This window comes from Corvus hawaiiensis, chromosome 3 (genome assembly GCF_020740725.1).
Source record: "Corvus hawaiiensis isolate bCorHaw1 chromosome 3, bCorHaw1.pri.cur, whole genome shotgun sequence".
NCBI lineage: Eukaryota > Metazoa > Chordata > Aves > Passeriformes > Corvidae > Corvus > Corvus hawaiiensis.
This window is the reverse complement of record NC_063215.1, coordinates 60,959,717-60,981,054: the sequence shown is the minus strand read 5'-3', so window position 1 is coordinate 60,981,054 and position 21,338 is coordinate 60,959,717. Positions and strand designations below refer to the sequence as shown.

At 41.3% G+C, this 21,338-nt stretch overlaps 2 protein-coding genes across 4 annotated transcripts; both read left to right on the top strand.

Annotated features, from left to right (window-relative positions):
- The first annotated feature begins 1,449 nt into the window (after positions 1-1,449).
- On the top strand, positions 1,450-12,818 carry MTRF1L (mitochondrial translation release factor 1 like). Its single transcript, XM_048299083.1, has 7 exons — positions 1,450-1,844; positions 3,141-3,220; positions 4,451-4,634; positions 8,428-8,591; positions 9,501-9,618; positions 11,409-11,545; positions 12,146-12,818. Exons 1-7 carry the CDS (start codon positions 1,562-1,564, stop codon positions 12,359-12,361), a joined length of 1,182 nt encoding a protein of 393 aa, XP_048155040.1. The 5' UTR covers positions 1,450-1,561; the 3' UTR covers positions 12,362-12,818.
- Positions 12,576-21,062, top strand: FBXO5 (F-box protein 5). Of its 3 annotated transcripts, none has more exons than XM_048299081.1 (5): positions 12,576-12,651; positions 16,637-17,373; positions 17,686-17,776; positions 18,931-19,092; positions 20,341-21,062. In XM_048299081.1, exons 2-5 carry the CDS (start codon positions 16,652-16,654, stop codon positions 20,590-20,592), a joined length of 1,227 nt encoding a protein of 408 aa, XP_048155038.1. In that variant the 5' UTR covers positions 12,576-12,651; positions 16,637-16,651; the 3' UTR covers positions 20,593-21,062. The 3 variants fall into 3 exon arrangements, with proteins under 3 accessions (XP_048155038.1, XP_048155037.1, XP_048155039.1); XM_048299080.1 differs by lacking the exon at positions 12,576-12,651 and adding an exon at positions 13,218-13,327; XM_048299082.1 differs by lacking the exon at positions 12,576-12,651 and adding an exon at positions 14,753-14,798.
- The last annotated feature ends 276 nt before the right edge of the window (positions 21,063-21,338 follow it).

Here is a 21,338-nt window from a genome sequence, read left to right as displayed (position 1 = left end):
AATTTTTCCTTTATGCTTCTGGAAGAAGACTTCAAGGAGCTTCATGGGCAGACAATAGTGGGTGCAAGGGAAGCTTTTGGTGGGTGAGATTTCATAAGTGATGGCCTGGGGTTTTTATCAGTGTCAGACAATTCACACAGACTGTACATTCTCCACAAAGGTCTTCAAGTGTGATTTTTACTTATAAATTATTGCTACACTGTATTTTGCCAATACACCTTATCCAAAATTATGCATTTAAAATCATAGGGAAACATTTTTATCTAGCCATTAATTTTAATGTTTAATATTTTGAATAGCAAATTCTCACACTGGCCTCTGGATTTCCATCACGGAACAAAAAACTTCCAAGTTTTCTTTTTTGACTACCACAACTACTTAGGTTTTCAAGAATTACTCTTGCTTTTGATATTACATTAGTGAAAATAAGAATTTACTAATGTTTCATAAGGAAGTTACTGTTATTCCAACAGTATGATTTAGTTGTAAGATATGATTGCCTAGTTCCAGTAAGACATGAACAAGGACAGAAGAAAGGCAAGGACACAACACTGACTCCTCCAATGATTGTAATATAAAATGCTGCCTAATAAAATTTTATGGATAGCTGCACCTTTTTATAATAAAGTATATTCTTCAAACTCTTTTGGGTTTAGCCAAGAATCTCATTAATGGTGTTACCTAAACCAAGGTTAATATGCACTCATGGTCTGCATACCAGGAGGGATTTACCCAGATCATCCTACAACACACATCACACCACTGTTCCTAAATGGCTGCATCTTCACTGCCTTCCCACTTAAAATTTTGATATGAAAGACTGTATTCAGATCTGTATTTTGTAAATGGGTTGTCTTTTAGTCTCACCACTAATCTCTGATGTGAAGGCACTGTCAATTGCCCTTTTTTGTACCTCTGACAATTAATTTATTTTCTTTTAAGTGCTTAATGTTGCTCTGCTTTCATTGTGGGGTCATCCTTTCACAATATTTGCATGTTCCTTCTCAGTGTACGTTAATTCTGAAGATTTCTTCTGGAGGGAGAGGAGAAGGTCTGCAAGAGTAACCTGGATATCCAAAGCCCCAGCTCACACTTCCCACCAACCTCACTTTCACCTATGCAGCCTTTAAAGCGCCCCGGTAGGAACCTCAGTATCCCCGAGGCTCTTGCTCAGAAGTCTTGCTATAAGCTTGGGGTACCGACGATTTAGAGCGGTTTGAGCCTTTTTGATTTCCTTTTTTTTTTTTTTTGGTTCAGAATTACTAAAACTCCCCTCCGGGGCCTGCAGGGGGCGCTCGGGGCGCCCGGCCGGGGGCTTGAGGCGGAGCCCGCACCGTCAGCGCTGGCCAATCAGAGCCCGCCCGCCCCACCGCGTGCCGAGGGAAACCGAACCCCTTCGGCCGTCTCCGATAACTTCCGACTACAAAAGAGGCCACCGCCGAACCTCTTCGGCAATTTCCGGAAACCCGGAAGGGAGGGCGCCGAGCGCGCTCGGGCACCTCCGGCACGGCAGTGACGCCCGGGCGACAGGAGGGCGGCCACGCTACCGCCGCAGCTGGACATGCGGCTGCTCTCGCGAGCCCTCCGCCTGGCTCAAGGCTGCCGGGCGGCCGCGCTGCCCGCTCGGAGCCTCCGGGCAGCGCCGGTGGGATGGCCGCTCCCGCCGCGGCGCGGGCTGAGCGCGCGGCCCGGCCTGGAGGAGCTGTTCGCCGCGCCCTCCCTGCGCCGGCTGCTGGAGGCGCGCGCGCGGGGCGAGGGCGGGGCGGCGCCGCAGCTGGCGGCGCGCGTGAGGCGGCTGCGCGACAAGGAGCGAGAGCTGCGCGACACGCGGGAGCTGGCGCAAGGTGCGGCGCGGGGCGCGCGGCGCGGTTGTCTTGCGTGCGTGACGTCACCGGGGGCGGTGCTGAGGGGGAGGGCGGGCAGAGGCCGGTTCATTTGCATACGCCGACGCGATTGGGGGAGCGGCCCCGGGGGGGCGGGCGCAGGCCGGCGCGTGGCGCCGCGCGCGTCCCCGGGTGTGGGGGGCGACGGCCACGCGCGTGTCAGTCGGGGGAGCCCGGGGCGGGCCCCGCGGGCCTTCCGGAGGCACAGAGACGGCCCGAGCACAGGGCAAGGGCACGAGTGAGTGGGGAAAGTACTTCCGCCGGCATGGGAAGTGCTGATACTGGAAGAGCGCCTGTTTCATACAAGACAAAGATAACTAATCGGGGATAGAAAACTTCTAAAGTTTTGGTGGTGGTTTTTTTAATCCGTCTTTCCCTTGCTGCCAAGACAGACCAGCCCGCCTGCCTGTCTTCGTTTTGGCAGTCACAGACGTCAGCACCTGAATCTGCTCTCTCTTTGTATTTGACTTTGTGTTGTGTCAGTAGCTGCACACTTTTAGTTCTGCCAAATGATGGAATATTTTTTTACCCTGAATCAAACTTCATTTTGATAGCAGTTAGAAAACCAAAATGTAGAAAAGGAGTACTTTGGGATCGGTAAACATTCGTGAGATGATTAAATGTTGCCTAGAGCTGTAGTATTCAGATTTCAGCATACAATGATAGGGGTATTAGTCGTTTTAACAAAGAGTGCCGGATGTGGAGCCGCTGTGCTCTTTAAATCCCTGATGTTCCTGCCACACTTAAATACAGAAAGTAGTTTCTTAGAGCCATGGAATGGCTGGTGTGGGAAGGACCAGTCCACCTTCCTGCTCAAGCAGGGACACCCACAAGTTGCTCAGGGCTTCGCTCAGTTGGGTTTTGAGTATCTCCAAGGATGGAAATTCACAACAAATCTGTGCAATGTGTGCCACTGTTTGACCACCAGCACAGTAATCATTTTTTATCATTGGCTCGGATTTTGTTTTCTGATGTTTAGGCAGAACTTCTTTTATTTCAGATTTTTCTCATGTCTTATATCTGCACAGGATTAGAAAACACTTCATATGTACTTAGTATCATCTTTATAGATCATATTAGTAATTTGATTTTCTGACAGGTTTAGTGTGTTGGGGGGGTGGGTTTGTGTGGTAGTTTGATTTTGGGTTGGTTTTTTTCTTTGGTAGAGTAAGTTCTTCATGTGGTTATTTTTTCAGAAGGTTTTGTCAGAATGGCACTGATAAAAGTCTGAGGATTAACCATACTTAAATATTCCAGATGAGAACGAAGATTTCCGGAAGCTTGCAGAAACAGAAATTGCTTCCTGTGAAGAAGAGATAGCTGAACTGAAACAACAGGTTAGATACCTTTATAAAGCCTCTGTTTGCTTGCCATTCTTAAATTAACAAAGCCAGATTGTCTTCTTGGGGGTGTTGGAACTAGGTGATATTTAAGGCCCCTTTGAACCCAAACCATTCTATGAGTCTTGCCAAGATGTATGTGATAAATTCCTCTTCTCCTCCCCTCTGTGCTAGTTATACTGCTCAAATAGTGTCTGTTAGATATGGAAAATGAAAAAATCAGGTGCTATAAAGACATCCTGTAAGCAAGTGCCTATTTGTACCTGAAAACTTTTCAATCAAAGTATCTTTTTAAGTAGGTGCTATAGTTTGTCTTGTCTGGGTGTACCTTTATGGATGTCAAGCTCTTTAGCCCTTGGAAATGTTAAGCTTACATAGTATCACTCACCAATGGTTTTGAAAAAATTTAATACTATGTAACTACTTTAGGCTGCTACTTTATATCAATTTTACAGAGTATGTATGTTATTTAACAGAAAAAAAAAAAAGATCATTATGTAAACAGACTGTTTTAACTTAATACTACTGTTGAAGTAAAAACTGCTATAGTCACATTGTTTATTCCTCAGACAAGAGTACAACAGTCACCTTATAAGTATTTTTTGTAAGTATTTATGATTCTGCCAAAAGAAGTCATCGTCTGTGGAAAGAACCATCACCTAATGCTAGTAAAAGACGAGGATATGAAAGCATTTGCAAATCATCCAGAGTTTTGATCCAGCAAGCAAAATTTTGATACAGTTTTTTCGGTTTTGATGTATCTTTCTTCTGCAGATCAGGCTTTTCTTTTTAAAATAAATAAAATAATAATACATTTGAGTTGTTCTTGAAGGACTGTGCTCCTGAACATCCATACCTTCTTAGCTCTGCAGTTGAGATGGAATTAAAGAGAAATCTGATTAGAAAGAAGATATTCAGTTGTCTTGCAAGAGCAGGCATGTGTCCTGTGGTTTATCCTCACAGTGCTCCTGATGGATTAAAAACTTCTGTGAAGTTCTATGGCTCTCGAGAGAGAGGCCTGTGTAGCTCCTGTGACTGTGAACAGACACAGGGAGCCTTCCTGCAATGGAGCATCACCCTTACACACCTCTGCCTGGTTGAAGCCTGTCCTCAGGGCAGGAGAGCACAGCCTAGATCAGTTACAGACTTGTCTGGTGTTTTATACTGTTTCAGGTGTGGATAGCAGTGCCAGAGAGGAGTCTTAGCTGGGTGCTTTTGTATTCACAGATAGCGTTGCTTTTGATTCCTTCAGAAGAAACAGATGAGAGTGATCTTGTCTTGGAAGTAACTGCCGGAGTTGGAGGGCAGGAAGCCATGCTGTTCACCTCAGAGATATTTGATATGTATCAACGATATGCTGCTTATAAAAAGTGGAAATTTGAAGTATTAGAGTACTTTCCCAGTGAAATAGGTCAGTAATGAAAATACTGTAACTCCTTAATTCAAGTTGAAACACTCGTTCATATGACATAATCTTCCTAAGGAAACTAATTTGCACTATCTTAATTTTAGAAGTGGAATATTGTTTGAATGTCTGAGTACAGTTTTCCTCAGCTTCTGTGTTTGGGAATGAAACCATTTCCGAAATACTATTAAAATACTAAAGTGCTACAAAGAAAACTTGTCTTTCAATAATTTCATTTCTACATTTTAAAACTATTGAAAGACAAGCGCTTGGCAGAAGGAAATTTAGAAAGTGATGCAGATATGTTGGTTTAGCTTTTTTTTTTTTTAGAGATAAAGATTACGTAAACTTTACTTGACTACACTGTTCTTCTTAGTTACCTAATGTTTTAGTGTCTACAGATTAGTTTGGTGAAAGATAGAAGATCTGTCTATTATTGTGGCTCTATTAGCAGAAAGGAATCAGTTTTATTAAAGTAATTCTTGGAGTTTAATCTAAAACATCTTAAATTTATATGTAATATTATCTCATTTATAAAATAAGGAAATGAGATGTTTGGCTATAGCTCATCTGTAACAGCTGTTAAAATCTTTATTAGAACTTGATTTTAAAAAGTGTTATATATGTAAAATGTTCGAATAACTTTCTTTAGAGTTCTTAGCAAGTATTTTATTTCAAGTTGATGAACATGAACTCAGACTCCCTTCTGGTGTGGCTGCTGATGATTCAATTAATATACTTCTTTTAAAATTTTATGACACTTGAATTCTTTATTTTCTATTACCTAGATTTGTTAATATTAATAAATTTCTTGTATGGTCAAGAGGTCCTTTGCCAAGTAAACTGTTTTTACAGTTTGAGTGGAGGCAGGGATGAGAAACTTCGTGTTACAGTGCATCTTGTTGCTGAAAGAGCAGTCATGTCCATCTCTATTCATGACCAGGCAAATACTTTGTGAGGAGCTGAACCAGTTCAGCCTTCAAAGCCAGCAGAAATCTGTTTACTTACTTTTTTTAAAGTAAACGGAATGAACATTGTACAGGTTAGATTTCTGTAAACAGAAAAGAGGAAATGTCTGAGTCTTCTTTTTTTCACATACTAGGGGGAGAGGAGAGTTGCCCTTTCCATTAAGGCAAGACTTGGATCAGGTAAACCCCAGCAGTCACATGCACTTCACCTACAGAGCACAGTTTCAGTCAGCTTAAGCAAGGCCTGGCTTACCTTCTAGCCAGCTGTATGTTTCTTTTTTCTCAGCTCTAGCAGTTTTGAGGCCACCATGCTAACTGGATTAGTCCCCTGATTTGGCTTAAAAGCCCTGTTCTGGGATAGCTGTAAGTCAGGTCTGACTCAGCTTACAGTCCCGTGATTAGAAGAAAAAGGGAGTTGGGCTTGGCTACCCTTTTGGTAAAAGCTCAGTCCTTGGACAAGGAGCCCACATCCTCAGAGATATTCTCATTAATGCCTTAAATGGGAAACTGAAGTAATATATTAACCTAGTATATATCCATCCATATTTTCTCTTTGAAAGGGCTAGGTTTTTTTAATGCCTATATGTTTAAATATGTATATTTAAAATCTGTTTTGCTGAGGGCTTGTCTGTGTTCCAAAATTAACATATAGGATGTAAATCTTAGGAAAAATAAAGGCAGCCCTAGCTTTTGTCAGCCTCATGCAGTGTATTTTTTGATTTTGCATAATCACATATTATTGAAACAGATGCTGGAAATAAATTGGGAGGTAGGGGCTCTATATGTGACACGGCCAATGAAATGGATGTTTGAACCCTCGGGTTCAAAGTGTCTGTGCTGCACTGAGTAAGAGTGGGGCTAAGGATGCTGGTTACAGTAGGCTGTTACATCCTACCCATGTTCCATTTTTATTGGTTGCATGAGCAAAAGCAAAGTCCTATCTTGAAAGGTCAAACTGCTTTATTTCAGAGAACTCCTGAATTTGAAATCTGGAGGTGAGCATGTGTGAACAAGGTGAATGTTAAATAAAGCTGCAATAAAAAATCAGTTAATCAGTTATAGTCAACTCTTAGATGACTTTATTGACCTACCCCAAGGGATGCCACTGTGTAAAAATAGCATGTTGAAGATTCAGAACACATGTTAAAGCACAAACTCACATGTCATTATTTATCCACTGCTTCTCACCCTGTAGTGTCAGGCAGAGACACAGGTGTGGGACTTTTCCCCAATATGGGTATAAGATCCCACGTAAAAAATTAGTGCAAACTTATACCCTTGTTCTGAGTAAATCAGATTTCAGGATAGAGTGGGACATTTTATATGAAAGGGGCAAACACAGTTATCAAGAGCTAACTATATTTGACAGGCCTACAACATGTCTGCCAGGGTAAAAAAAAAAATCATCAAGATTTCATTAGATTTAGCTGCAGTTCATAATAAACCTGTGTTGGTAATAGTCAGTTTGAAGCAGTATGATCTAAAATACCTGTCATTTGAACCAGTTTCTTGGTCATCATATGCTAAGCACTATAGGCATACACATCACTACAAACTTTAAAAGCAGAAGGACAAAAATGATGTGAAAGAGAAAGCCAAACTGCCTCTTCCTATCTTTCACAAACATGACTGTAATACAAAATATATTTTAGTAAAGTTATGAGTGAACATTACATTTCTGTAGAATAAAAACATTTGTGAACCTTGTCCATGGAGGAAAAAAACCTGGCCTGTGTTCTGGCTGATGACTTTTTCCTGTTCTGCAGGGCATTTTCAGATTTCATGTTGTCTTTATTTTCCTTTTTTAAAAAGCTGCTGTCTTGTCCGTATGGCTGAGTTCCTTAGTCTGAGAGATAGCCTTAACCAGTATTTCTGAGAAGTATGTGCCGCTTCTTTTCCTCAGCTCTGGTTTCTTATTGCAAGACTTGAAAAACAATACTTTTTCAAGGCCACTTGTGTCTTCTTCAGTCATTCCCTTGGCACACCATCCACTGTGCAGAGAATGGGATCTGGGAATTGGGCTGCATTAAAAAAAAAAAAAAGGGTGAAAAATTATATTCATTTAAAGTGCCATCACTTCTCTGATCCTTCATTACACTGCACACCAGTAAGCAAGGAAGAGCAAGAATGTCATAAACTAGTAGAGCAACAAACTCTATCCCGAAGTCATGATTGCTTTGGCCTTGACTTCCAAGTTCCAAACTGTTCGATGCTTGTAGGATGTTGCTGCCAAGTGTTTTGCTGGAGGTATTGGTAAGAGGTGCAGGAGCTGGTGTTCTGTTCACTCAAGGAAAGCAAAAGAGTAAAACTAAATTAAAAGGCAAATGTGACACGAGTAGATGCATAGAGGAAAATGGATAATAAGAAGAGTACGAAAAGTACTCAGTTATACAGAGCTGGGGTATTTTTCCCATTGAGTGATAAGGTTCTAAACTAACAATAAAAAAAATTATGTTTCTGAAAGTGCCTTTCAAAATTTGATCTTTATGTGGACTAACTACTGGTATTAGAGTTCTATTGTGTTTTATGATTTTATGTGTACATGTATGTACATTGTTCATAGACAAATTTTTTACATATATAAAAAATTAAATTGGACTCTATATAAAATAATTGGACAGTCCTTTCCTTTTTGAGATAGAATGTGAGCAAATGGCTTTAGGATTGTCCTTGCATTTTTGGTGTAATTTTGCCCAAAAATGATGAATGGTAAATTCATCATTTTAAAAAACAGATGCCAGTGATGTGTAAATACACTGTTTGAAGTATAGCAGCATAGTACCAACAGTTCTTCTTAAAGGTTTTGCAGCTGTTTCTCTTCTGTGTTTAAGGTGGCCTAAGACATGCAGTAGCCAGTATAGCAGGTGCTGAGGCTTACAAATACATGAAGTTTGAAGGAGGAGTGCATCGAGTTCAGCGGGTACCAAAGACTGAAAAACAAGGACGCATTCACACCAGCACAATGACTGTTGCTATATTACCCCAACCTACTGAGGTAACATTTATCTTTTAGTATAACAGACATTACCAGGAGCAGTGTTTGATACCAAGTGTTTTCTGCCTCTTTTGTTATTCTCACTAAATGACTATTTTAATCTTAAATTTAAAGTAGGTCATATTTGTTTATTATTTTTATCACAGGGATGAAATAAAGAATTTCTGTCTTTTCTCATGATGCTAATTTCAAGAAAGTCACCGACAGTTTATTTGACTATGACTTGAAAATTCACTGTGACTGTCTTGTGTGTTTTGTGGAAAACTACATTTTCTGCAAAGTAACAGAAGACTGAATCATTTTACCAGGCTCATAGATTACTTCTTTTAGCACTTCGTCTTTCCCATTTTTGTAGTGGCCTCACTTGCCTGTTCTAAAGTGTATGGGTAATAATTCGATCTTGCTATATTTGCTTGATTAAAACCAATAGACTAAGAATTAAAGCTTTGTTTTGATCTTAGTTTCATGTTAACCTAGCAGGTTGTCAGAGATGTCACTCACTCCTGTACTTCCTTGAAATTGTCTTGCTCCTTCCTCACAGAGACTTTTGCTCCACCACAGAGCCAGAAAAGGGAATATCTTCTGTTTTATTTAAAAACCATCTGATCAAGCTCAAATACTGGTTAACTCCTCTAGAAGAGGATGCAGATCTCTCATAAGAGGGAGAAATTAGTGCTATGGGATGGTTATGCCATTAAGTTATTATTTGGCTGATTTCTGGGGTTGCATCGTGATGCATTCCAATCTGATTACCAAGATTTGTTTATGTGAACTACAACTCATAAACGTTCAGAGGTTTGCTCTTGCATGAATGTGCCTTCTAAAGTAAACTGACTGTGCATATTTGATACCTGTCTAGAAAGAGCACAATAAAATACTTTTTTTCTTTTTTTCTGTCTCCCATGACAGATGAGGCTGCAAATTAGTCCAAAAGATCTACGGATAGAAACAAAGCGAGCTAGTGGAGCTGGAGGCCAGCACGTCAATACCACAGATAGTGCTGTACGGATAGTTCACATTCCAACAGGTTCTGCTTCATTTTTTCTGTTGTACAAGATCTACATTCCAAAACTGTTGTCAGGATTTCCTTTGAAACAACGGCTTTATTTTCAAACCTGGGCAACAGTAGAGCAGAGGTTTTATGTAGTTTTCATGTCTATTCATACTACTTTAAATGCACCATCTTGTGCCCAGTCCAATTTTTAACAGTGAAGACTACTGGCTTCAGTAGTTAAGCTATCCATTTTGCTATTAAACATGACACTCTAAAAGCATCCAGATCAGTTTCTATCAAAAAGTTATATTTAAGTTTTCAAATAATGAAAATGACACTGAAAAATGGAGTAAGTTGAAATCTAATGATTTGCATTTTCTTGACTAGTCTCCAAAAGAGAGATTGCACTATTTCTATATTAAGACATTACTTTTTAATTGCAGAGTCTACTCAGGATGACAGCTCCCATTTGTCTGCTGGCTCCTTTCCCATAGATGACACACATAATTAGGAGGCCCATCCCTCTGGCTCAGGTTAGGAAACATAGCAGGGATAAGATACACCCCCAAACACTACCTGATTTTAGCTGTCCTATGGGGGCTTTTTATTGCCATTCCCAAGCCTTTTACTTCCCTTTGAGCAATCCACAACAGCCTTCTTGACTTTCGTTGCATTTTAACTTTTCCTCTTCTCTACTACAAACATTGCTCAGGCTTTACAGCCTCAGGGTAATCCCAAGTGCTTTTTATCTTCATGTATCCACATTTTTGCCACCCGTTTCTTTGTATTTGTTTAAAACATTAATCCATTCAGCACTTTTTGCACCACCTTAGTAAAGCAGAAGGTAAGCAGTGGAGAGGATAAAATTCTGTTGACTATATGGTGACAAAAAGTTACTCTGGATTAAAAACGTTTTGGATTGCCTGCATGTTTGGATAAAAACACAACAAACTAAAGCCAGCAACTGACCTTAGTTTTTGCTGAAGGCAGTTATTAGGGTGTCTTAGAGAAATCTTAAAGTGTATTGCAATTTTTTTGCAGTTATACATGGTTAATAGGGGAGTTCATACCTCACATTATCTCCTGACTTCTTCCTGTTCCACCTTTCCCTTCTTCATTTCTCTGATCTCTCTTCCCTTAAAACTCTCCTGTTACTACTTCTATTTTTCTCATCCAAAATCTTTTTATAAACCTTCCCCACAATCCAAAATGTTATTAATAAACAAGTCTTTCATAAAGTAATACTATGTAATCTTATAAAATCATCCTCTAATATTACCAGAGCTACTTAATAAATCCAAATAACTACTTAGCTTGTGCTGTATTTCTTCTCCCCACTCCTTTTTTTGGGCTGTTGGTTTTGTGTGTTTTGGGATGAGAAAGCACACCCTTTTATTTTTTTAAATAAAACAGTGCTGCCTTTTTTATATTCTGATCATATTCTATGCACTCACTATCTCATGTGTTTTACTGTTGCTTAAGTCCTACTTTTCCTGGAACTGTGGCCAAAATTTACAAGTATTCAAGGTGTCTTTTATTAGTCAGATCACATCACATATCTTTTATTTCATTATCTATCTGTTGCCCAGGTGAATTAAATTTCCACTGAATTAAATTTCTTGTCTTATGGCTTAAAACACCTGTACAACTCAGCCTACACTTCTCTCCCAAAATGTATTATTACTCATTAATAAACCTGGACTTTTACATTCCCAGTCCAAATGTAACAGCCTAATGTAACATAATAAAAATCTTACAGAAATTGCAGAACTCTTTTAGTATGTGCTAATCTGAAGTGCTAAATGTCATGATATTTTTGACAGGGATTGTGTCTGAGTGTCAGCAAGAAAGATCCCAAATTAGAAACAAAGAGAAGGCTATGCAAATGCTATGTGCTAAACTATACAACGCCAAACTAGAAGAAGAAACCAAAAAGAGAAACAGTGCTCGAAAGATTCAAGTAAGTTTAATTTAGTTGTGATATAAATCTGTACAAGCATGTGTTTTTAGGGTAACCCCTTTGTTGAACAGCAAGTAGTAAATGGAAATATAGAGCAACAGGAGCCCAGGAAGGACTTACATGAGGCAAAAAAAAGTCATAGAATCATAGAATGGTTTGGGTTGGTAGGGACCTTAAAAATAATCTAGCTTCAACCCTCCTACCATGGGAAGGGATGCCTTCCACTAGGCCACTCTGGAGAGCAAAATTTGTGAACTCCCCAAGCTCTCTAAACAGCAACATTACATTTTACTTCAGCAATAAAGGTCATGTATTAGCCAGACTTAAAATTATGGTGGTATGTAAGTCCTAGAGATCCAGTGAAACAAACTGGATTGCAGCATGAAGAACCAGAATAGAATTAGAAAAAGATGCAGTAAAATTGTTCTTTTACATGTTTGAGAACAATTACTGCAGCTGTTGAAGTGATCTGAGTACTATGTAACTAACAAATTTTGTGTAGTCATGGGAGGAAGAGAAACCTTTTGCTTTATATGCTTCATCAGTATTTCATCATTTTTGTAAGATGATGGTGATAAACTGATTCTTCTTCTTCAATAGATTGGGACTAAAGGAAGATCAGAGAAGATCAGAACATACAACTTTCCACAGGACCGGATTACAGACCACAGAATAAGCAGATCAGTGCATCATGTTGAGTCTTTCATGCTAGGGGAAGAAATGCTAGATGAAATGATACAAACTCTGAGAGAGTATGCTGATTATGAATCTCTACTGGAAATTATTTCAGAAAATGAAAAAAAGAATTCCTCCTGAACATTGTTCTTTCTCAGGCCATTGCAACAGATGCAGACCTTGGTCTGCAAAGAAGTTTCTCAGAGCACCACCCAGAAAATGGAGCTTCTTTTCAGGTCATGAAAAACATCACAACTTGTTTCCTCATGACTACTAAACAGTTTTCTTACTTGCTGAGCAAAAGACTTTATTATCTTCATATAAGACATTATTGCTGCAGCAGTCCTTTTGAAAAGTAAATTTGACTGCACCAGAAGTAACAGCAGTTAACTTTTTCCACGGAGAAGATACTGATACACCACTCTCAAAAGGTATGCATACATTAAAAAAGGAGTTATTTCTAGTTCCAGTTTTCATTTAAACTGTAGCTTAACCATCACACATCAGTGTGAAATAGCTTACTTGAGAGAAGAAAAAAAATCCTATTTTGTTTGAGTGATTGGAAAAAAGTGATAAATAAATGACCCCACTCTACCTATCTGCATATTTATTAATCACTTATATGTATCATGGGAGAGGGAGTCAAAGTGTATCTCTGTCATGTTTTCAAGGCCTTCTGGCCCTTATTTATAAATACAAAACAAGTTTAAGAGTATCCCTTGTTCCAGAAAAAAAAGCCATGGATGCCAAGCGATGAATCATATGAATTGGTTTTGGAATGAATGTTTGTGTTCCTGAGTCAAAAATGAAAAGAATTGTTACAATATTGTTCACCTGATATTTTAGTATCCACTTGACTTCAGTTTCTCCTTTATGGTTTTGACTGTCCAAGTCATTGATTTTCTGAAGGTTACATGCTATGACTGGCATCTTTGGTTTTGTCTATTTATTTAACAGGGTCTTTAAACATTCGATACCTTTATCAGCTTTTTTTTCTAGTAAACACTGCATGGTAACTATGACTGAGTTCCAAATCTTTTAATTTAAGATGCATACGTTAACTTCAGATGGAGTGTGCACAAGATGAGGCATACATATTTCCTGTTGGTAAGCATGAGACCTCGGTCTGCATTTACTAGCAGTTTTACAACTCCCAACTGGCCCACAAAAAAGTAAAAAGAAACATTGACTCATTTTTTGTGTAAAATAATTAGATACTGATTGGAGCAGAAACTAGGGCTGAAGTCTTCGTTCTTACTAGATCAGTATTGTAAATAGAGAGTACTTGTGACAGTCCTACTGACTTGACTTTAACCAAGGCCCTCTTACACCAAGTGATAGATGGAGTTTGCTGTTCTTTCTTGCTTCAGCTTCATATTCCTCCAAACAAATAAGGGCCATTGATTGGACCTACACACTGGACTACTGCATGAAACTTAGATAACTGTTTAGGTCTTTGTCACCCTAGACCTTCCCTGATGTTCCAGCTTGTAGCCTGTCTGGCCAGATCCTGCCTCCCTATTCTCATCTGGCTCTTGAACAAACACTAAATGTGTTGTTGCCTTGCAAGTGGCCAGGCTCTGATCAGTATGAGAAAAACCAGACATCATGTGGTTCTGGCAGGAAGCCAGAAGTATTCCAAACCCATCATCTGGCAGTGCTGTACAAAGGGGGACTTCACTGTCCTCCTTGGCCTGTCATGGCAAGCTTTACTGTGTAAAGACTTGAAGTCCTGTGCTTGCTTTGTATGAATTTTAACACAAGGGATTTTGTCTCTGCAAACGCAGCCTCCTTGAGCTGTGAGCAGATTGCCTTTCCAGCAGTGGCAGGGATCCCTGCACTGGTGTCCAGTCAGCCTAGCTCCCAGTAATGCTCCTGCTCACTCTGCAACTGCTGGTAGCGTTGGTCATATAAAATAAATACAATTCTTTTATGGGAAAGAGCCCAAATCCACCGCCAGACTCGAATTACAGAACGGTGAGGTTGGAAGGGACCACCGTGGGTCATCCAGTCCAACCTCCCTGCTTAAGCCTAGTCATCCTAGAGCACATGGCACAGGATTGCATCCAGGCGGTTCTTGAATATCTCCAGTGTAGGAGAGAATCTTCCCCCGGTAGAGGAGCTTTGCACGTTCGGAGCGTGCCAGGGTGATGGGAACATCCCGGGCGCGTCCGTTTAAAAAAGCAGACGCAGATGCAGCTGGGCGCCAGGCTGTGCTTAGGCGCGTGTCAGTGCCGGGACGCAGCAGCCGCTGGTTCCTTGGGGACCAAGAGCGGTGTGGGGCAGGAGGGCGGGAGGAAGGGGCGGGCGGGAGCGGCCGCCGCGCGGGAGCCGCGGCCGCGCCGCTCGCGTCCCTCCCTGCGGCCGAGGAGGGAAAGCGGGGGACGGGCCGGCTCCGCCCGCCGCGCCCGGGATTGGCCCCCGCCTCCTGCCCGCCTGCCATTGGCCGCGTCCCGCTCGCCGCCGCCTCGCCATTGGCCGGCGCGTTTTTGGATACCAAATTTAAAGTTTTTAAAAAGCGCCGGGCGAGAGCGGCCGCGCACTCACTGCCCGCGGCGGCGCCGGCGCAGCCCTGCAGGTGAGCGCGGGGTGGGCGGCGAGCTCCGCCGGGAGCCGCTGCGGGGCTCCACGGCCAGGGCTCTGCGGTCGGGCCGGCTCGGGGACAGCGGGCTCCGCGGTGAAGGCAGCGCGGTTAAGGCTCTTCGGCTGGGGTGGCGGGAGCTGCTGGCGTGCGTGGTGGCGGGACTGTGGGGTGCTAGCGGCGCTGCGGCGGGACCAGACGGGCTGGGCACGGGGGGTCCTGGCGGCCGCCCGGTCCCAGCGCTCTCCCCAGCCTAGCCCCGCAGCTATCCCGCTGGCGGGACGGGACGGGGTGGCGGCGCAAGGGTGGCCAGGGAGCGTCTGGATCCCGCCAACGAGCCACGTGTGGGGTGGTCCCGGCTGCTCGGCGCACTGGCGGGGCCGGGCCGGGCCGGGATGGGGATCGCAGCTCGGCTCCCGCCGGCGGGCAGCTGCGGGCGGGAGGCGCCGCGCCGCGCTTCTCCCGCCCGCCGGGCCACGCCGTCGGAAGGGCATCCCCTCGGCGCGCTCCTGCCCGCCCCGCCACCACCATTTGAGGGGGAATCCTCCAGTGCAGGGGAAAGGGGAGACTTTCGAAGGCGCGGGGTGAAGTTCCCGGGGCCGTGGGGCACGGCGGAGCCGGGACCTGGTATACCTGCACCGACCCGGGCCATCTTGAGCCCTGGGCGGGAGTAGCCTGACAGCGCCGCGGGGGCCCGCGGCTGAGCCCGCTCCTCCGGGGGTCGGGGCAGGCCCTGGTGCACCGAAACGTGATGGGGGGATTTTCCAATTCATCAGGATTTCAGCCCAAAAGCTTCTCTGCTCGTTCGCAAGGAAGCTGGGAAGGGGAGGAGGAGGCTTAGGAAAGGCTTTTATTTTTCCCCCAACTCACACGATACAAAACCAAAAGCCTATTTGCTCCTTTCTCCTATCAAACGTAGGTACAAAGAAGGAACTTTGTCTCTAAATCTTTAATGGAATACATTTTTCTCATGCCTCTTTCCAGAACTGCTGGAAAGTGCTTAAATCCTTTAAAATTCTTACTCAAATGGGGAATCTTCTATTTCCTACGGTTTGCAAAGTATGTTAAAATTTACTTTCCCCTTAGATTTAGCAGGGGAGAGATGGCCTCCTTCTCCCCTCCAGCCCTCGCCCATCCCCCCGCAATTGTTAATATAGATAGCACCGTATTTCGCGGGGGAGGGGAATGAAACAGGGCAAGAAAAGCTCGATTTCCCTATGATATCTATTGACCTCCCACCCTCTTGAAATCATGCTTGTAAGTAACCTTTATTTCACTCTGACCATTGTTTAAGGATAATTTGCATACACATGCGAGCACTCAAGTCTTTCCTGTGCCACCCAGCCTCCTCCCTTTTCAAAAATGCCAGATATCTGGCTGCAGCAGCAGCATTGCCTCTGGTCTTGGATGCAAACTTCAGGCTTCTCTGGCCTGCACAGGCCTACGGTCACTCATGGACCCTCTGCCACTGGTGTCCCTTTCAGGGACCTCAAGTGTCTTGACTATGTTGCTACCTTTAGGGAAGGAAGTGGAAGCACTGGTGTGTCTCATCTATGCTGGTGAAATGGTGACCAAGTAAATCACCCAGTCAGTTTTCTTGCCCTAGTTATATGCAGCACAAAACTCTTGTTTTTTTGAGAAGATCTTACATAGATTTAATCAGTGGCCATTCAAATCCTTAGTTCCACTAGTTGTATTTTAGACACTAGAGGGTGAGTTAGATAAAAGCATAAAATTCATAATGCAGAAGGGAAGCATGGTAGAGTCTTTATAAGAAAAAGAATTTGTGATCTAGTTTATGCTGCGTTTTAATACTGCCTTGTTGTTTCTTGCAGGATACAAAAAACAAAATGAAATCAAACCTTAACCGCTCTTGCAAAATGAAGCGTGATTGTGATTGTGTGTCTCTTCATGCTGGGTTTACACCATTGAGATGTGCTGTGGAGAAAACAAGGCTGGAAAAATCCTGCCCTTTGAATTATGAGGGAGGCTTTTGTAAAAGCTGTGCAGAAGAACATCAGAAAATACTCCTTAGTGACTCATACCATGCAGCCACCAGAAGTCTAGATCTTGAAGATGGAGAAAGACCCATACATAACAAAGAAAACAACCAAATAACCCAGAGACTTGATGAATGTATCTGTGAAATGGAGGCAATGGAAAGCAGTAAACTTCATGAGGACAGCGGTTATTCCTCTATGTTAAGTACTCCATATGCTGATGCAATAGAACATGAGGATAGTTTACCTTTGGCTGGGAATCTCTGTGGCACACCAAAACATTGTCTCATGAAGAACCAAAATGAAGAACAGTTTTCAAAGAAGACACTATTGCCAGTAACCCATTATGAAGAAGTGATTTGCTCAACTTTGAAAAAAAGTGGCAAAAGAAATCTTAAGTCTTGGGCTGCTGTAGACAGAATTGTTTCCAAGGGAAAAATTGAACTTTGTAACTTAATTGGAAAGAAAATGGGGCTAGATAGAATAGATATTCTTGCTGAACTCTTCCAGAAGAACCTGAAGCATATCTTAGCAAATATTTTAAGGCATCTCAGTGAGATGGATTTAGTAAAGTAAGTATATTGATGTCATTGTATTTCACAGGGAAAGGAAAAAAACCTAATCCAATGCCTTAATGTTTTATATATGGGTCTTGTGACATTTACTCAATGTTTAGTATTGTGTGTTAATATATTAAAACATGAACAGGCAATGTAAGCCGCAATACATAGGGAGAATGTCTTTTCCCTAGAAAGCAAATTAAAGACTACACCTGTGAACATATTCTATCTTTACATAGAAAAAGAAAGAGATTACAGTTATTCTTGCTCGTAAATAAATCCCTTTTCTAGGAGGCAACTGATATGTTTGTACTGTCGTTGCAGTTTTGCCAAAGTCAGCACAACATGGCAGAAGATTCTACAAGAAGATAAATGGATTTTCCAAATATATAGCAGAGCTGTGAAAAACCTTTCTGTAAGTTTCTGCACTGAACCCTCAGTGGCTTTCTGCTATTTCAGGTCTCCTCCTAGCCTTAAGAGATCACAGAAGAGTTTCTTAGATTGAAAACTGTCACTGGAGTGTCTGAGTTTGTCCTGTTGGGATGCCCTGTCTCAAGTATTGCTAGTTACATCAGTGACTTTGGGGACCCCAAGGAAGGTTGACTGAGAAGGTGACCCAAGGAGACATGCAGATATTCTTAAGAGCTTTCACATGTCCTGTGTTACAGAGGAAGGCAGGAAGGAGAGAGTCACTGCCAGCACAGCCCTAGAGACTCCCAGCAGAGGCTTGGTTGCTTCAGCATTCCCCACTGATCCAGAAGGGAGAGAGACAGAGATAAACCACTCAGCTGGCTCTGTGAATCAGGTTCTCTGTTTATAGCAGTAGTCGCTGAAGTCCACCATGCCTGCTATGGAAAACTGAAAAGTTTTTTGCACTATGAGCTATTCCTAATGCCTCTTTGTCCTATGAAATAAAAATTCTGGATCCATTCACACTAGCCTTGCATTTTATCAAGTCAGGACCCTTAAAACACTAGGAGTGTTTTTCCTTTTTGAGAGAGACAGACAACAAACACAGGCTTAGGATCTGCCACAGGGTGAGGTTGTCAACCAGTTTGGGTTTTATGTAGTATTTTACAGTACTGTTAGGGTGAAACATTTGTACACCACTGAATATTCATCCCACAAAGTTTGATTTCTTCCATTCTGTTGTATGCTTTTTTGTTTAGCTTAAACTGGAAACTTGGTGGGTGGAGTTTATTTTTCACAAAGAAAGCTTTAAGCACTCCTGTTCACCATAAAGAATGGGAAGTACTGATATTTGCTTTGAAAAATTGTGATTAATAGGTTATATGCTCTGCCTAAATAATTGTGTTAATATGAAAGTAGGATTACATAATACAAGATGGTTGGTTTTGAACCAGAAACTAGGGAGCTGTTCTATGCATTTATAACAGAAGTGACTCTGAAGGTTATGGTAAAATCAGTAGCACTCCTTGGTGTGATGCTTTATTATTGGAAACCTGGAGGAAGGATCAAAAATTACTTGTTGACTTCTGTTAAACAAAAAACACAGTATCAGGTAAGTTCTCTTCTCAAATTAAAGTCTTCTGTTTTTCTTTTCATCAGAATGTCACTAAGGCACCAGAGCATGCTGCAACAAGAGAGTATGTTCTCTACAGAGTGTCCTTAGCTTCCATTCAGAAAGCAGCCCCACCAAAAAACTCCAACAAAAAAAGCACCAGGTCCAAAGCATCTAAGAATCACAGCAGGCTCACGGAGTTTTCTGAGGTAACTGGTGATTTCCATTAATTTTTAATTTCTCACATGTTTTCTGGAAAACAAACACCTTGTAAAGCATATTTTTGAAAGTAGTATCACCAATTTCAAGTGCTTGTAATTATTAGCATGGCTGCCAAATTTTGCTTAGCGCACCTATTTTAAGACAATGTCAGAAGCTAAGTAGAGAATATTATATACTGGGATGTTCTACATCCTTTTTTTTTTTTCTTTCTTTCTTAGGCATTTCACTTAGTGGTTTTTTTTTTTGGCTTAAATTTTGTCTTGGTCAGATATGAAAAAGTTTAGTCATTCCCTGTTCATTTCCATGGGTTTATAATGAATCACATGTTTTTCAGACAAGTAATATCACAAAAACTGTCAATTTTACTTCAAAACTGAGGGACAATTAAAAAAAAAAAGGACCAAAGATTTAATAGTTCTTAGTTCCAATCTTTAGAAAAATAAGCAATGTGTATTTCTTTTAGTCATTTTATGGGGTTTTTTGCCAACTAATTATCTGGCATTCAAATGACTTTTTAAGCTACATATTTATAGTGTGTAACACACTTGGAGTTGTCAATAACTGCTAACATCCTGTTTCCCTTCACCTTGTTATTTTTCTTAAGCTGTCTTTTTTTTCCACATACTTGCAATGTAGACCTGCACCTATATCTTGTAAGACTTTTAAAAATGCTTGATGGAAGTTATTGCCTGTTAATAAGCAAATGATTTTCCCAACTAGAAAAAGGTTTCATGCTGAAGCTCAAAAGTCTTATTCTGCAAATTGGTGGAATAAGAGAAGAAGATAAAAAGTCATTGGAAAATATGATCAAGATTAATATTATTATTATAGGACTTTGTAGCACTAGGAATGTAAAAGTACAACTGTTTAGTAGCAGTCTAAAACTTTATTCTTGTTATATGTCTATACACAACTACATCATGAGGTTTGGAAGATTCGGGAAGGCTGTTTTTCTTACTGCTTTTGATTTATCCTGTCCTTTAACTTTTGAATTTTAAGAATACAAAATTGGCTGCCTCTATTCCAGTACAAAATACTTGCAATTATAGACTGATTATTCCTGTTCAGTCTTCATCAGAATTTGATGCAACAAAAATTAGGCTAAATTTTTAATTTATCCCTCCATATTAGGAGAAGTTATAGTATGTTTTGTGGCACTTAGATAATATCAGGAAGTATTTGGAGAGTGTATTTACCCTCTGCTCATGATTTTCTGTGTATGCTTTTTCCAACAGGCTGCCAGGAACTTGAAAAACACTGAAAGCCTTAAAGCTTGCCATCGCTGTGGCTCACCTGCCAAGTATGATTCCTACCTCCAAAGAGCAACGTGCAATCGTGAAAGTTGTGGCTTTGACTTTTGCACCAAGTGCATGTGCAGCTACCACAGCTCCAGTGACTGTGTGAGCAGCAAACCCGTGAAACACAACTCTACGGCAGGGCCGCTTCCTGGGACTAAGAAAAGCAAACAGAATCTAAGGAGATTGTGATCCATCCCTCCCAATACAAATTGGCAAATGGCCCGTATAAGTTATTTTTAATCATCCACAAAAGAGAAGGCTTTCTGCTATTCCATATTAATAAAAATGGTTAATTCTGTTATTCCTCTGTACCATTTAATCATCCTGTTCAGAAGGGTTTTAAAAGCATTTCTAGTGCTGTCAAGTGAGGTGAGTGAAGCCCCTTTTAATGTGAAAATATGAGGGAGACTAGATTTTATGATTTTTCAGAGCTTTGCCTTTGATTTTAAAATGTCGACATTCATAATACCATTTTCTCTGATGGTTTCTCTTCTGTGAATCTTAAATTGCTCTTCCTTCATTTCTTTCAGAAAGTGCAGCTTTCCTTGAACCTTTCCCAAGTTTAAAAAAAAAAGTACTGTATGTTGGCTATACTGCTAAAAAATACTTTGACTTTTTTTTGAAATCATAAGCTAATTTTAATATTTGTATATATTTGTAAATATTATTCATATTTGTCTTGTAAATGTGAAAATAAACGACTATTCTCAACAACTTGGTTGCCAAATCTGGCCTTCCTGTTTATCGTCCTAAAACATTGTTTCTCACGCTCTCTTTGCAGGTTTTCTAGTATGTGCTTCTTAAAGTTGTTGATTTAACAAAGTGCAAGTCCTCCTGGGTTTGTGTAAAATGTACTGAATCAATTGTCATGCTGTATTCTTGCAGCTTTACCTAAAGGCTCTTAGCAGTAATTGCCAATAGTGTCAAAAGTGCCA